General features: G+C 52.8%; 1 protein-coding gene across 11 annotated transcripts in view; it reads left to right on the forward strand.

Annotated features, from left to right (window-relative positions):
- Window positions 1–12,262, forward strand: part of VPS13B (vacuolar protein sorting 13 homolog B) — a 778,478-nt gene extending 766,216 nt beyond the window's left edge. For all 11 annotated transcript variants that reach the window (XM_051844655.2, XM_070075348.1, XM_051844658.2 and 8 more), the window contains 4 exons: window positions 4,692–4,868; window positions 6,604–6,706; window positions 7,479–7,728; window positions 10,880–12,262. In XM_051844655.2, the coding sequence (XP_051700615.2) occupies window positions 4,692–4,868; window positions 6,604–6,706; window positions 7,479–7,728; window positions 10,880–11,128 (779 nt within the window). In that variant the 3' untranslated portion in view covers window positions 11,129–12,262. The remainder of the gene's footprint in view (window positions 1–4,691; window positions 4,869–6,603; window positions 6,707–7,478; window positions 7,729–10,879) is intronic.
- Window positions 12,263–16,603: the final 4,341 nt, after the last annotated feature.

Raw genomic sequence — 16,603 nt, forward strand, 5'->3', positions numbered from 1 at the left:
AGCAGCAACTGCCCGCACAGACGCACACCCCCTGCCCTCCTTTCCTCTGCTCTCAAGCAGGGTGTGGGCCTCCACGTGGCTCTCTAAAGGACCGAGACATTGGCTGGCTGTCCCCTGAGCACGGTGGCAGCACCCCAAGGACAGCCGCGTGCAGCTGTGTGTGTTGCCAAGCACGAGCGGCCGCCCTCGGCCCTCCCTGAGGGAGGCCCAGCAGGGGGCTTTGAGTGAGCAGCACCATGCCAGCGTGGTGCCAGCTCCGGGGAGGAGCCCGCCCCGGCCTGTCTCGGCGTCACAGTTTGCGGGCAGCCCGCTGGGACGCTGAGAGGTGCACGTTGCTGTGGCTGTTTTAAAATAGCACAAATGTTTGAAAATAGGAGACTTTGGAAAAATCTATAAAAAGGAAGCTTCAGTGCTGAAAGTTTACAGAGCAGGATTTTCAAGGGTAGTTTTGTTTATTTGCTTGCAAAGGAATTTAAAACTGTATGGCTTGGCCACCAGCCTGCCGCACATCTGAGCGAGCGTGCGCCTCCCGGAGATCAAAGCGGCCAGCAGCGCGCAGGGGAGCAAAGATGAGCTTGAGAGGCTGCTCCGCGCGCTCTCCCACCTTGGGTTCTCTGCACAGCTCTCGCCCTTGCAGCCGCCGCCAGCTGAGGCTCTGGGAGGAAGCAGTAAAACGTTACAAGTTCAGGTTAAGTTACTAGAAACGGCTGTAACATTCCGCAGTGTGGGGCACTGTCATCTGATAACGCGTGGAAATGGGGACGCGAGTGAGCACGCGCTGTACGTGGCTCAGCAACCCAAGGCGGCCTGTCCGGGGAAGGTGGTGTGGTGCAGTGGGCAGACCACGTGCCCCACGAGGCCGGAGCCCGCGGTTGGGCATCCATATCTCCTCTTTATGACCTCAGGCAACGCCTTCTCTTCTCTGAACGTGGGTTTCTCTCTTGTAAATTGGAGCCGCTGATACCACTGTTGGAAATATGGGTGGCCGGGTGCGTGGTGGGCATGCAGTGCCTGTTTGGTAAACGGCGCCTGTCATTGTTGTGTGATGACAGCGGGGGAGCTGGAAGAGGCACCCACTTTCAAAGAGTATCCCAGCGAAGACAGACGCTCGACAGGTGGCAGGGGCGCTTTGGCTTGAGTTTAGTCCAGTGAGTGAAATCGCTGTAGCCAGAAAAGGTGACAGGGAGGATATCTTGAGGACCACTGTCTGGGGACTCTGGAATCTTCTTGGGCCCTTCGCTCAGTTCTACATGGCATTGCCAGGTGACCAGAAAGAGACCTGAGCAGGCTGGCCGGTGGCTGGCCCCACCTTGACACCGTGAGCCCTATAGCGACAGGACTGTGTGTTCTTCCCATCCAGAGAAGCCCGAGCCGCTGCTGCTCACTGCCACCGTGTCAGGCTGTGCCTGATGGTGGCGAGCAGTCACGTGAGGAGCCGGGACTGCACCACTGATGTCACCTTTTGTTGTTTTAAGCTTTAATTTATTTATTTATTTGAGATCTAGGTGTACAGAGAGGGAGAGAGAGAGAGAAGTCTTCCATCCGCTGGTTCACTCCCTAAATGGCCACAATGATCAGGAGCTTCTTCCAGGCCTCCCACGTGTGTGCAGTGGCCCAAGGACTTGGGCCATCTTCCACTGCTTTCCCAGGAGCATTAGCAGAGAGCTGGATCAGAAGTGGAGCATTGCAGGTGGCCACAGCACCAGCCTCTGATGCCACCTTTTGGGCCGTGGCTCCTGTTGACAGGGTAGAGAGCCACAGAGCTCTGACCTGTGCTGTGCCGCCTACGACCTCATGCACACAGGGCGTCCTCCAGTCTATGTGCGGAAACTGCCTAGCACACCTGTGATCTTTCCCCATCTCTCATCATTTCCAGAGACCTGTACATTCCGGGGGTGACGTAATTCCCTCTCTGGTGTATACCAGCTGCACCCGCCAGCACTGGCTCACCCCGGGGCTCCTGGGAGCACGGGTCCTAGCCTGGCTCACGACCTGAACATGCACCTGTTTCTGGACACACACACACACACACACACACACACAGAGTTCCCAGCGGCCCTCCCATCTCCGCCTTCCGTTACGTCTAAGAGGTCAGAAGCCTGTCTGTGTCCATATTCTCTCTGGATTCTCCCAGGTCTGCCCAGCGCAGGGAGGGGTGAGTCTGCTGGCTTTGGACAGACTAAAGTCGGAGCCATTAGCACGCGGTAGCTTGAAAGCCAGTCCCCCCTCCACAGGACCGAAGCTCTCAGGGCCCAGGGAGTGAAGCGTACTCGCAGGTTCCATATTGCCTCATTTCATCTTCACGGCCCCAGGTGCCCACGCTGAACAGTGAGCGGCTCAGGTCAGGTCAGGCCGTCAGCCAGGGCCTCCGCTGTGCCCCCATGGCTGGAAGCAACTCGAGTGTGGGGAGACCATGGGGAGACCTACTGGTAGAAGGCGGAAGGCCACACTGCCCATGAGCCTCCAGGGGCTCTGCGAAGCATGAGGCAAGAGTGGGGCTCTGTATGGCCCCAGGGCAGCAACGAACCTCCCTGCTGGCCCAGAGAGGCTGCTGAGGCTTTTGGATGAGCCCATAATGGTGTTTTTCCAAAAGCGACAGCTTTGGAAAACCACGGCGTAGCCTGCAGAACTGGCATTAGCCTTGCCCACATTGACCAAATGCGTTTCCCCAAACACCCACACTCCCCACCGTGCCCGGAGCCTGTGCTGGGGAGGCAAGCGCAGTGCCTGTCCCTGCTCCCTCTGCGGCCCCACCCGACCCTGGTCCTCCCTCAGGACACCCAGGGCACGCCCCCACAGGCCACCCACGGGGGGAGTGGCCCAAGGTGCCGCCTGTCTGGCTCTGACCTTTCTGGACACTAGGGCTGGCCTGGGCAGGAAGGGACACACACTCTGGGGCTCCCATTTTTGTCTGGCATAGGAAGTACTCGCCTGGGGTCCTGGCTTAGGCCTGTGTCTCTGTTGCTGTGACAAGGAGCAGGTGGCAAGGCCAGCATCAAACCGGCCACGCAGGTGACTGGGACTTGGAGAGACCGGTGACCTAGCAATTTTGCCAAAGGCCAGGGAGCGAGTCCCAGGGGAGGGAAAGGGCACCCATGAAGTCCCCTGGCTCCCAGAGGAAGGCACAGGACACACAGCTCCCCACATCCTGCCTGCCCCAACGTGGAGGCTGGGGAGACGCCCTCCCAGGCGCCCTGTGTCCCGCACCTCGCCTCATCACGTCACAGCCGCCTCCATGTGGCTGCCCAGCCGCAGCCCGACACCAGCCGACGAGGCTTGGGATCGGTTTGTACCCCGTGGAGCCTGGGAGCCAGTCTGAGTGGATGACGGGAAGTAGCCTCCCAGATGCGGGCACCAGAGCCCACCTCCCCACGGCAATGCCGCGAAGCAGCAGCTGGTCCCTGCCTGCCCCATACTCGCTGGCTGTGGCACCTGGTGACCAGTGAGGTGCCCGGGTGTGCGACGGGCATTTCCCCGGTGTGGCACTGGGCTGAGGGCAGGTGACCTGGACCAGCCAGCAGCTTATCAGTGACCTGGAGAGCATGCGCCCAGCGGTCTGCTCTTCAGCACGGACACCTTGCAGAGAAATCAGATAATGGGGTCCCAAAAGCAGCTGTTCACTCGGAGCCCTGTGCCATGAAAGGGTCCCAAGAGGAGATCAGGGTTCCTGCCTCTGCCAGGTGGCCCTGGGAGCCCCGTCTCAGAGCTGGAGGGCGGAGCTGCCGAATGTGTGGAGCTGTGGTGACCCCCAGCCCAGGGCAGCTGGGAGCAGCGGCCCCGGGGAAGGTCTGGGAAGGGACGCCGCAGGCCGGGAGGCGGCCCTGTCACCTCAGTGCTTGTCCATCTGTCAGCACACAGACCCCAGCGGCGTTGTCAAAGCCTGGATGAGAACCCAGGAGGAGCACGCCCGTAGCGTGACTGGATTTTGTGCAGCGGACTATGGCTGGAAATGAGCAGGTCTCGCCTCCAGCCTGGGGACTCTCCGTTCTCCCAGGAGACCCGGACTCAGTGGCACCATGCGGTCTACACTGCAGGGTCTTGTCAGGAGGACTGTGCATCTCGTCATCTCAGCAGGTGGGAGCTGAACAGAAGCCTGCGGCGCCCTGGAAGGAAGTCCGCCATTTTGAGCTGGGAACCCTCTGTGCCCAGCGAGCTCCGCGCATCAGACCCAGCTGCCCCGCCTTTGGCAGCCGGGTGGCCTCGGGAGCTCCTGAAAGTCCCTGCCGCAGTGTCCTCATCGGAGACACGATGGAAACAAAAAGCAAAACGAGGATCGTGAGGATGATCTTATACAGGCAAAGCTCTTCACACAGCCTCGGCACCTCAGCGTGGATGGGGGCCACGCCAATCGCTACCATTAACTACATTGTTATTTTTTTTTTAATATTTATTTTATTTGAAAGAGTTACACAGACAGAGGAGGAGAGGCAGAAAGAGAGGTCTTCCAACCGCTGGTTCGCTCCCCAAATGGCTGCAATGGCCAGAGCTGCGCCAATCCATTCTGGACTGACCCTCACAGACCCAAGCCGGGTGGGCCAGACCTCAGTCTCTCAGCCAAGTGGTACATAAGTGGATAGCAGCGAAGCGCGTAATGAGAGTGGGACTCACTTCCCGTGCGCGAGACCGCGCTCCCCGCGCAGGGTCTCGTGCATGTCGCGGCCCTGTCCTCACCGAGGCCTTTGTCCTTGCAGGGGCAATCGCGGGCATCGTGGACCAGCCCATGCAGAACTTCCAGAGGACGTCGGAGGCCCAGGCCTCGGCGGGACACAAAGCCAAGGGCGTCATCTCGGGCGTGGGGAAAGGACTCATGGGGGTGTTCACCAAGCCCATCGGAGGCGCGGCCGAGCTCGTGTCCCAGACCGGCTATGGTAAGTTGGTGGCAAGCCCAGGGGCCCGCCCCGGCCCTCGGGGGTGCAGGGGGACCTGAGCCGCTCTGGTCCTTCACGCGGCGGACGAGCAGGTAACGAGTAACTTTCCCTGTGCCTGTTCGCGGGGTGGGACCACACTAGTAACAAACCAGGACATGGCTGAGTAATTTCACAGTGTAGCATCACGGAACCTGTTTGCAGTACAATTAACAGACGTGAAGAGCAGTGTGGCGAATCCGTAGTAGCAAAGGAAGGAATCCCTCCTTTTCCCTGGGAGGAATGCGGGGGAAGACGCAGGGGCAGGCAGGGAGCAGTCTGTGAACCGCAGGGGCCCGTGCGGGCTTTCTCCCCTGCAGGCGCCGTCCTGCACCTTCGAGCCCTGCCGAGTCTCCCGGCCACGCAGAACAGAAATGCGCGGTCCACGGCCGCAGCCTCTCGGCCAGCAGGCTGCAGGGAGAGTGTGGGCCTGCGGCCCCACGTGCGTGTACTTGGGTGAGGGGGGCGCATGCCAGGGCCTCCCCCGTGCGCCCAATGCGGCTCTGTGCAACCATGTGACCGAGACTCGGCTGTCATTGTTCGGGTCACGGGGCAAGCGGGCTGCCCGGCAGTGCCACGCACCACACATGGGCTCTCCTGCTTGTCAGACGCAGGACACTCTGGGTGGCCTCCCACACCTCAGCGGGCAGAGCAAGGCGCCCTGGACACGGGCACACGTGGGCTCTGCGAGGATGGCTCCTGGCAGCAACCCCCGCCCGCTGCCGCCCCGGGCACCCTTCAAGAGACCACCCAGCCATAGGCGTGCGGGCCTCCCCTCCCCGCGCCCCTCCACCTCTCCCAGAGACATCTCCACTCACACGGGGGCTGCCAGGAGGACCCCCTGCAACTCAGAAGTGGAAAAAGTGAAGCCCTCCCCTATCAAACGGCTGCCCCTTCCCGTGCACGGACCCAGGACGCTCCTGGACGTGGCTCGTACTCCGTCACTGCTCTGGGCTCCGAGAACGCCCCCGCCCCTCCCCGCGTGCTCGTCGGCCGCAGGGGCCCTCGCTTATGTAAGAGCCTCTCGGAGCAGAGCTTCACATGGCCCTTTGGGTTTCCATCACTCTTGTAAAACTTTTACTGCCGCACTGAAGGTTTTACAGACCACTAACTCTTAGTCTAATGACTGTGCCTCGTTCATAAACGTTTACAAGGCCTCAGAAAGCACACAGCCGGGGCCATCTTTGGCTCGCGAGTCTCTTCGGGGCCCTGTGTGGCTGCTGCTGGGTGCCCCATTGGGTGCTGGCCCCAGGGACAGCGCGAAGCCGGCCTCGGCCCCCAGAGCTCACGTACACGGCCGCGGCTTCCCAGCTGTGCTGTCCCCTAACGTTTAGTGCCGCAGCCAGGCAGGCCGCGTGCCTGTGCGTGTGTGCAGTGTGCTAGTCTGTGACCAGCCCTAGCACAGATCCAGTCCAGGGGTACCGTGCTGCATGACGTCAGCTAACGAGCGTGGCTGCTCTGGCAGAAATTCCGAGTGACGTGTGAGCACGGCCGCCCGTCTGTGCCTGGACTCGGGCACTTTCCTGCTTCAGTTTGCAGCTCATGTCGGGTCACCAGGGTTGAGAGCATTGCAATGGTTAGTGATTCTCTTTACGCCTGCCTCCAAAGATGTGACGTCATCCTGGGTCTGTAACGTGTATGGACGCCTCTAAGCAGATGACGTCACTGCCGCGCGGAACCCCTTCCTTCCTCTCCACAGGTATCCTCCACGGAGCTGGACTTTCTCAGCTTCCCCGGCAGCGCTATCAGCCCAGCGATCTACGTGCTGACCAGGCCCCAAACAGCCACGTCAAATACGTCTGGTAAAACTGCGGACACTCGCTCCTGGCTCGTGCGCAGGCTAATGGGCCGTGTGCTTCCGGGGGGACCCAGGACGAGCAGCTGTTTTTGGCTCCAGCATCTCGAGCAGCACAAGGGCATCCCGAGGGCCCCGTCTGCAGCCGGCTGCGGAGCCTCAGGGAGGGGCTGTGCAGTGGCCTGGGGGAGGGGCGGGCACCTGGTGGAACCAGTGTTCCAATTAGGGGGCCGCTTCTCATGGAGGAAAGGCACTAAGTGAAGTGGAGGAGATGGTTTTTTTTTTGTTTTTTTTTTGTTTTTTTTTTTTTTTAAGATTTATTTGTTACACAAAGAGAGGAGAGAGGTCCTCCATCTGCTGGTTCACCCCCAAGTTGGCCGCAATGGCCGGTGCTGCGCTGATCTGAAGCCAGGAGCTTCCTCCGGGTCTCCCATGTGGTTGCAGGGGCCCAAGGACTTGGGCCACCTTCCACTGCTTTCCCAGGCCATAACAGAGAGCTGAATCAAAAGTGGAGCAGCCAGGTCTCGAACCGGTGCCCATGTGGGATGCCGGCACTTCATGCCAGGGCGTTAACTTGCTACACCACAGCACCAGCCCCATGGAGATGGGTTCTTTGGACCAGACTCCGAGACCCAATTCGCCAGTTACACTTCAGCCTAACATTAGCAGTGTGAGAGTGAAGGCCCCTTCTCGCCCTGCATGGGGAACTTGTGTAGGGTGGTCCCAACCCTGGGCACACGGGGCACTGAGCTCCTGGCCTTTTTTCTCCACCGCAACAGGAAAATGCTGCAGTCTCTGGGCCGCCCAGAAGTCCACATGGCCCTGGACGTGGTCCTGGTGAGGGGCTCGGGCCAGGAGCACGAAGGGTGCCTGCTGCTGACGTCAGAAGTGCTCTTCGTGGTGAGCGTCAGCGAGGACACCCAGCAGCAGGCCTTCCCCGTCACGGAGATCGACTGCACGCAGGACAGCAAGCAAAACAACCTGCTCACCGTGCAGCTCAAGCAGCCGAGGGTGGCCTGTGACGTGGAGGTGGGTTCCAGCCGACGGGGCACCATATGAATTAAACAGGGCTGGGGTGCTTTAGTGGGTGTGACAGTTGAGCTCCAAAATGAGCGAGTGGGAACCAGCGAGGCTCACAGCAGCAGTCCCAGGCCACTGCTCCACAAGGGCCCCAGGGCTGCCTGTGGCAGGTCTGTGGGTGCAAGAGGGCCCTACATGAAGTTCAGCTCCCTCCCCACACCCAGCCCCTGAGACTTCAGGGGTCAAATGCTGTGACGGGGCTCCCCCTCCCCGGCCACCGCTTTGTAATCTGCGGCCATGTGTTCCCTTTCCCGTGGGATAATTTCCCGTCTCGTAAGTACCACAGGGGCTCCTGGGGCAGCTCCATGGCCCGAGATGTGCTGGCCGACAGAAGTGGAAGTGGAGGGGGTGCTCCCAGGGGACGTACTGAGTGCCAGGGGTCAGAGGCAAGCCCTGAGCAGGACACGAGCGTCCTGCAGTCCAGCCCAGGGTCAGCAGGTGCACCCACTGCAAAACTGCTCTCTGCTCCCGACTCCCGGTGAGCGCCTGCTCCACGGGGCCTGCGTGTGACCTGCGAAGCTTCTTTCCCATGACAAGGACTGAGTGCCCCCAGCAGGCCCAGCCCGATTCCTCCTTTCATTTTCTTCCTGATATGGGAGCTTGTGTCTCCCTCACACCCGTTTGGGTAAAATTTTCTGAGAAGGTGGAAAGCAGCCAAGCACAACAACTCTATAAGATTTCTCTAGTTTCTTGGATCCTAATCAGTCAGGCTTTAAGCTGGGGCTTGGCACCAGGACTACATTGCTGCTGCAAGTTGATGACTTTCTGGGAATAAACAGAGGTCAGATGTCCAGGCTGATTTTATTACATCTGCCGAAATCTTCTGATCCAGTTGACAATAAAGCAGCAGTGACCTGGCTGCAGGATTTGGCCGGGGATGGAATGGGATCATTATCTGCACATCCTTACACCGAGGCCCTAACAGTGTCTGTGACCGTCGTCGTCCCTTAGCTGCTTGCTCAGTGTCTGACATCTTACAACTCCCGAGACCAGAAATTAGCTCCTTCTGTTGAACTCTACTGTCTTCAGTTGTGAGCGCTTGCATTTCTGCGTGAGGAGGGTCCTGTGAGGAGTTACCACTGCTTCTCCAGGGGCCGTTGGGAGGATCGCTGAGGTCACGCCCCTAGAAGTTGCCAAGGATAACCGAGCCCATGCAGTCAGACGCCCAGGACGCCATGCGCAGTGCTGGTTTTCCCTGGGTGTCCCGGCCCGAGGGTCAGGGTTGAGCGCTGGCTCCAACAGAGGCAGGGAAAGGTGGCTGCGGAGCAGGCAGGCTGCCAGCGGAGACGGGCCCTGAGCTCCGCCGGCCGGCACCGGCTCCTGGGCCCGCGCTGCCCCGTGTGCCTTCACCTGATGTCTCCTCCACTTGCCCCATCCAACCTCCCCCCGCCCCAGCCCAAAGAAGATTCAAGCTAGACACAACGCTGCTTATCAAAGGTGCCGTGAACTAATGTATGTCAGGGTGTGGGGGGTGTGGGTGGGAGTGGGGGTTCGGGCTGCTTTGACAGTTTTCTTCAGTTGCCCTTCTCACATCAGCACACAGAACACAACCCAGATCCGCAGCTTGGTTAGGAAGCCTGCTGCTGTCCTGTAGTCAAAACCACGAGCGCTCTTCCAAGATCTTTACATAAAATGGCTTTTCTGATTTATTGCTTTTGCCTTAGATGCTAGGAAACACAGCACCTTTGAATTTTGGAAGGAATTAATTTGTAGATGACATCATTCAGTACATTCAAATATGGCAGGATTCAGCTTTTTTGAAAAAAATCTACATTTGCTTTTCTTGGTTAAATGCAGCCATTTTTAGGGGTAATAATTGCTTAATATGCCTGGCACATTATTGAAATCCCTTCTGAGAGGCTCAAAATGAGTCAGAAGGTCAGTTTATTCCTTGGCCAGGTTCCTTTCACAACACGGGTTTCCTGTGCTGCTGTTCAGGAGGAGCAATTAAGACTCTGTGTATTCCAAGCTCCCCAGCTGAATCCTGCCCCATCAGATGATATCATCAGAGCTCTGGCTTTAGCCTGGTGGTACACAGCTTTCATCTGTCAGTGAACCTTTAGGGGCCTTTATTTTCTTTCCCAAGCTGAAAAATACGAGACCCAAACTCTTAACGGATGCCCCCCATCTTCCTCTGACAGGCCCCTCTCCCATCTCACTGGCTTTCTGCAGCTTTTAAACCATTTTGCGCTGTACTGTTTCTGAGCCGCACATAGACATGTATAGGAATTCTTTGTTACCACTACTTTGAGGATTTAAAGGCCCTTGTTAAAAGTTTACAACCCATGCGGAGTGGTTCTGCTCGGAGGGCAGCAGCTGCCTCCTGGCCCAGCCAGTGGCTTGCACGGCAAACTCGCCGCTCCACCTGATCTGCACACCAGCTAGCCCAGGGCTTGTGTGGGGAGAATTTATAGCTCTAACTGCCTCTGACAGGTACTTTCTCAGAAAATCTCACTTAAGAACTGAGGTAGTTTATCTCTGCTCTCCTATTCAAGTTCCACTGAAGATGAGCCAGACTTTTATGAACTATAAATGTACTTTGTATCCTCCCTTTTTCCATAAAAATTTCCCCTTCCTCTGCCCAGTTTTTCTATTTTCTCTGGCTTTAAATCCTTGTATTTATAAAAACAGAAAATGTTACAGTTCAAAAGGTATTTTTTTCAATGCTGTGTCCAAAGCCACTTTTACAAGAGGTGCTCTGCTCAACTTTTTTGGGGGAGTCAAATCAGATTTTACCTAAAGAGGTTTTTCAGGGGTTGGGGTGCTGAGGCTGACACAGCTTTTACTTCCGGGAGCCGAGTTTACTTTAACGTTGCTTAGATTTCGGCTGGTTGGTAAAGGGCACTGGCGGACGTCTGGAAGCTGCAGTCAGATCAACTTAAACTGTGCGTCCGACGCGCTTACCCTAACGGAAGTGGTCCTGATGTTCTCCCCACAGCTGCGGTGCTAGAGGAGAAATAAAAAAGGAGGCTGTTTGGGATAAGATGACTTTATTAGATGACCTAACAGGTTCAGGGGGCAAAAGACCAGGAATAATTTTGCTGTGAAAGTCTCATTACAAGGGTTTGGCAGGTGACGACTCTGTCTTGTTGGGTCCCAGGTGGATGGAACGCGGGAGAGACTGTCAGAGCAACAGTACAACAGACTTGTGGACTACATCACCAAGACAGCTTGTCACCTGGCCCCCAGCAGCTCTTCCGTGCAAACACCTTGCCCCGTGGTGGCTGTGGAGCCTCCCCCCTCCACTGTTAAAACCTACCATTACTTGGTGGATCCACATTTCGCTCAGGTCTTCGTAAGTAAATTTGTCATGGTGAAAAATAAAGCCCTGAGGAAAGGGTTCCCTTGAGACCAGAGGTAACCGACTCCTGCTTGTGCACTTTATTTTTGAAAAGCAGAAACCTGGCTACAGCCAATGTGAGTATAACGTCAACATCTTGCTATTTAGTAGTAACATTCTCCCTAAAACACCGAAGATTCTTTAAAATCAAGTAACCCAAAGTTTGTTTCCCTCCTGAAGACAACAGTGTACAGAATCCTTCATGTTGTATTCTAAGTACACACAGAAAATGCATTCCTTTCTGCTCCATAATGCTGTCTCCCAAAACTTCCTCTATAATTTGGATCTGGTCACTCTCTAAAGCAAAATGTGGTCAGGAGTGAGTTAGGAGAATTGGAGTTAAAATTTCATTCCTAATTGCATCTGGTTGGGCACTCAGTGTGCAGAGGTTTCGATTCTTGTTTAACTTGGTAACTCTAACTTGTATGTGATGCTACTCTTGCTAACAGCTGCTATATACATACTCCCTTTGAAGTCTGCAAACTACTAGAATTTGCGAGTCTGATAACACTGCAGGTGCATTTTGGAAAACAAGTGTCCAATTTGTGTTTACTAGACAAGCTCACAAACCTCCTGTGTCTATCAGTACTCAGGAAGCTTAGCTCCGTGAAAGAAACCAAACCTCCTAGGAACTCCCTGGGCACTGGAGGAGAGTTAAGAACCCCAGTTAATGCTGACAATAACAGAGGTCCAGATAGTTCACTCTGCTGAGTTGACTTGATAAAGCATAAAAATATTCCCAGTGTCTAAGAATGGGTTTGGCTCAAATTCCCAGGTCACCAGAATTCTTCAGTGTTCAGTAAATAGTCTAATGAAATTAAAACATGTTTTCAAAAGACATCTGAACCTGGGACTTACAATTTTGAAATGCTAAGAAAATGCAATTTCAAATGTCCACTGATCTTTAATTCTCCCATGTTGTTGGATGTAAGAATTCATTACATAACTTCCTGGAAACTACGACTGTAGAGACCATTCAGGGTGACTATGACAAATGGATTTAGGGAAGTGACAGTTTTATCAATCTCCAGAGTATTTTTAAGAATGTAAATATGTATTCTTTTATGGAAATTTTGCATACTGCTTCTAAGAACCATTATATAAAAATGTTTAAAATAAAAAGTATCCTTGAATTACCATACATTTTAAATGTCTATTATCAGGGTCTTTTTTACAATGCAGTCTTTCACAGATACGTAAGTTTAATACAGGTCACGTCACTGAGAAGAATTTTGCACATGAGCAAGATAGTGGCTGAGTAAGACACTAGCAGTCCTCCCCCCACAAATACACCAACGTTCATGAAGCCACCTTGACAAGTGCCAGTGCAGCCAGGTGAGAGTGTAAGAGGAAGGAACAAGTTGCCCATACACCCCCTCCCTGGCTCCAAGGACAAAGAAAAATGCTTCTCACTTGGGGGAGGGAGAGCAAATTAAATCCAGACTTTTGACTTGAAACCTAGTACCAAGCCTGCTCGGTGAAACATAAAGCCAGACAGAGCCCCATGGCCTCTGGCGCCCCCTTAGCCGGACCGCTTCTACCACCCCTTCCCAGCCTCCAGTGGACAAGGCAGCAAGACTCCAGCTGCTGGGAAGGCAGGCAGGAAAGGGAGCCCAGTAGCAGGCCTTCCAGGTGAAGCCCAGCAACTGACGAAGCCCAAAGGCCTCTGTCCCCACGCCAGTGCCCAGACATAGCCTCTAGACGTGGCCCATATCAGGGGGAGACACGCCAGCAGGACGACAGAGTCCCAACCATTCCCGACAGGAAAGGCAAGCATCTGCGTGACAGCACAGGGCCCTCTCCTGTCATCCTGGGCAGCCAGAGGACTTTACCACACCTCTGGCAACCCCAGGCAAACAGCAACCAAGACTCCAGGCCACCAAACATGGGACTCGGTGCCATGCAGGGAAAACCCCACCACTGGGAGATCCTAACAGTCCCTGTCCCCAGGCCAGGACCTTCGCTGGTAAAGTGAAGACATACACATCCCAGCCAGCATCACTCGCAGCCGCGGACTGCAGTGTATCAGCAGTCCAAGTAGCAGTGTGGGCCTTCATCCTGCGCCGATCCTGCACTAGTCTTGTGGGCTGTAAGCTCCAGCTGTGATCTACCATTGTAGCCAAGGCATTGCCCCTCAATTCCTTCCCCACCCCAGGCAGCACAACTGGGAAAGACACAGATATCAAGACATTACCCAGAAACCAGGAGCTGGTGCCGTCCCCATCAGCCACTGGGCCAGCACTACCATGACCCTGCCACTGCAAAGGCCCCAGTGACCCTAGTCTCAGGAGCCAGGAAGCCCAAGGCCACTCCACAGGCTGCCACTGAGCATCTCATGCCCCTGCTGGGAATGAGGAGCGCCCAACACCCCCAATGTTGCTGTCATCAATTACAGTCAAAGAAACAGGGACACTACACTGGAGCAACCAAATACAACTCAAGCCAAAACAGCCTACCAAATGGAAGAGAATCAAACCTTACAATACAGCAAACTGGCAAACCACAAAGGTGAACAAAAGGGGAAGAAAAGGACAAAGGATATTCAAAATAAAAGACATTTTTAAGAATCATAGGATTGAGTCATTACTTGTCAATGATAACTTTAAATAAATGTAAATGGATTAAATCCCCCAATTAAAAGACTGGCAAATGGATTAAAAATCAAGACAGCAAAATGCTGTCCACAAGAAACGGACTTTAGTAAAAGCAGACACAGGCTTAAAGTCAAAGGATGAAAAAAGATACTCCATGCAAACAGAAACCAAAAGCAAGCCCCATTACCTATACTTAGACAAAAACTTTAAGACAAAAACTAAAAAGAGACAGGATCACTGTATAATGATCAAGTCACAAGATTTAACCATCATAAATATGTATGCACCTAATGCCAAGTACCCAATCCTATAAAACAAAGGGAGAGAGACTTGAGTACCTCACTTTCACCAATGCACATATCATCCAAAAAAATCAAAGATACATCAGAATTAAATACATTACTCAAAATGGAAGTTACCAGATATTAAGCACAATTCATGCAGCTGCTACAGAATGCACATTGTTTTTAACAGCACATTGAAGATATCTCTAGGATAGACCAGATACTAGAACAAAAAAACCTCTCAAAACACATCGAAATCCTATCATGTATGTCTTCTGACCACAATGGAATAGAACTAAAAAGCACTAACAAGAAACTTCAGTAACAAATCCATGGAGACTGAACAACATGCTTCTGGATGAACATGGGACACTGAAATAACAAGGGATATCTAAAAATTCCTTGAAACAAAAATGGAAACAATAAACCAAACGGATGGGATACAGTAAAAGCAGATCTTAAGAGTTCATAGCAATAAGCATCTATGTCCAAAAAATAGATATTGAATGAACAATATAACAGTGCATCTCAAAAGGACCTACAAAACCAAGAACAAAACAAACGCATGGTTCGGAAGAAAAAACAAAGGTCACAGCTGAAACAAATGAAAGAGACTAGAAGAATGTAAAGGATTAGTGAAATGGTGGATTCATTTTTTGAAACAAAATAAACCTTTAGACTAACCCCCCAAAAATGAAATTTTTCAGATGAAAAAAGGAGGCATTACAAGCAATACGATAAGAATGCAAAATATCATTAGAAACTATTATGAGTAACTATACATCCAATAAATTGGAAAACCTAGAAGAAATGGCTAAGTTGCTAGACACATGTAACTCCCCCAATTTAAAGCATGAAGCAACGTGAACAGACCACTAATGACTCAGATTGAACCAGTCACTAAGAAAAAAATTTCCCATCAAAGAACAGCTGAGAAGTAGACAGCTTCACTGCTGAATTCCACCAAACTTTGAGAAGAACTGGTATTGGTTCTTCCTTAAAACTATCCCAAAAAGTTGAAAGGGAAGGAATCCTAAATTCTGTCTCTAAGAGGAACATTTCCTTTGATTCCAAAACAAGGAACACAACAACAAAAACTATACACTAATAACCCTATGAACAGAGATGCAAAAATCCTCAATAAAATATTAACAAACTGAATCCACCATCACATCAAAAAGATCAGCCACTGTGATCAAGTGGGATTTTTCCCAGGGAGCCAAAGATGGCTCAAACAAATCAAATACAATACATCACACTGACAGAATAAAGGATAAAACTCATGATTTGGCTTGGCAGATGGGGTGGGCGGTTTGGCATGGCATTGTGGCATAAAACTCCGACATCCCATGTGAGTGCTGGTTCGAGTCCCTGCTGCTCCATTTCTGATCCAGGTCCCTGATAATGAGCTTGGGAAAGCAGTGGAGGACAACCCAAGTACACAGGGCCCCTGCCACCCACGTTGGAGACCCAGATGGAGTTCCAGGCTCCTGGCTTTAGCCTGGCTTAGTCCCAGGCATTGTGCCCATATGGGAAGTCAACCAGTAGATGGAAGAACTGTCTCTTCCTCTAACTTGGCCTTTAAAATAAGTAAATAAAGCAGTCTTTAAAAACAAAATCACAAGATCAGGGTAGTGTCTAGCCTAGAGTAGGAGCAGCAAACATCTGGCCTGCAGGCAGTAAAAAGCCCATGAAACCATCTGGTCTGGCCCTGCCAAGGCAACTGCAGGCCCTTGGCAGAGAAAAGTTTCCCAACCCTGGCCTAGAGGTTATCAGCCTTGTTGGATTCCGTACTTGACTCTGGTTCCTGACTCCAGGTTTCTGCCACTCATGTGGGAGACCTGGAACAATTTCCCAGTTTGGGAAGAGAACCAGTGGATGGGAGCAGACATGCACGTGTTCTGCCTTTCAAATAATTTTTCTACCTCAAATAATTTTTTAAAAAATCTTTATCTCAATAGACCTACAATAAGCAATTAATAATATTAACATCCATTCAAGATAAAAAAAAAAAAAAAAACCTTGAATAAATTACACATACAAAGAACATACCTCAACATAATAAAGGCTATGCAAACCCAGGGCCAACACACTGAGTGCAGGAAAGGCTGATAGCATTTCCTGTAAGATCTTGAACCAGAGAATGGTGTCCACGCTCACTACTCACATCCACTGTAGTATGGGGAATCTTAGCCAGTGCGTTAGACAGAGGGAGAAATAAAAGGCACACAGATGGGAGAGGAAGTCAAATTACCCAACTGCAGATGACGTTTCTTTACACAGAAAAACCTAAAGGATTCACCAAAAGCCTCTAAGAAATGATAAATTACAGACTACAAAAATCAGCATTTTTACCAATAACATGCTGAGAATTATTATTATTTTTTGACAGGCAGAGTGGACAGTGAGAGAGAGAGAAAAGCCTTCCTTTGCCGTTGGTTCACCCTCCAATGGCCGCCACGGACAGCGCGATCCGAAGCCAGGAGCCAGGTGCTTCTCCTGGTCTCCCATGGGGTGCAGGGCCCAAGCACTTGGGCCATCCTCCACTGCACTCCCTGGCCACAGCAGAGAGCTAGCCTGGAAGAGGGGCAACCAGGACAGACCAG

The sequence above is a fragment of the Oryctolagus cuniculus genome, chromosome 6 (genome assembly GCF_964237555.1).
Source record: "Oryctolagus cuniculus chromosome 6, mOryCun1.1, whole genome shotgun sequence".
Taxonomy (NCBI): Eukaryota; Metazoa; Chordata; class Mammalia; order Lagomorpha; family Leporidae; genus Oryctolagus; species Oryctolagus cuniculus.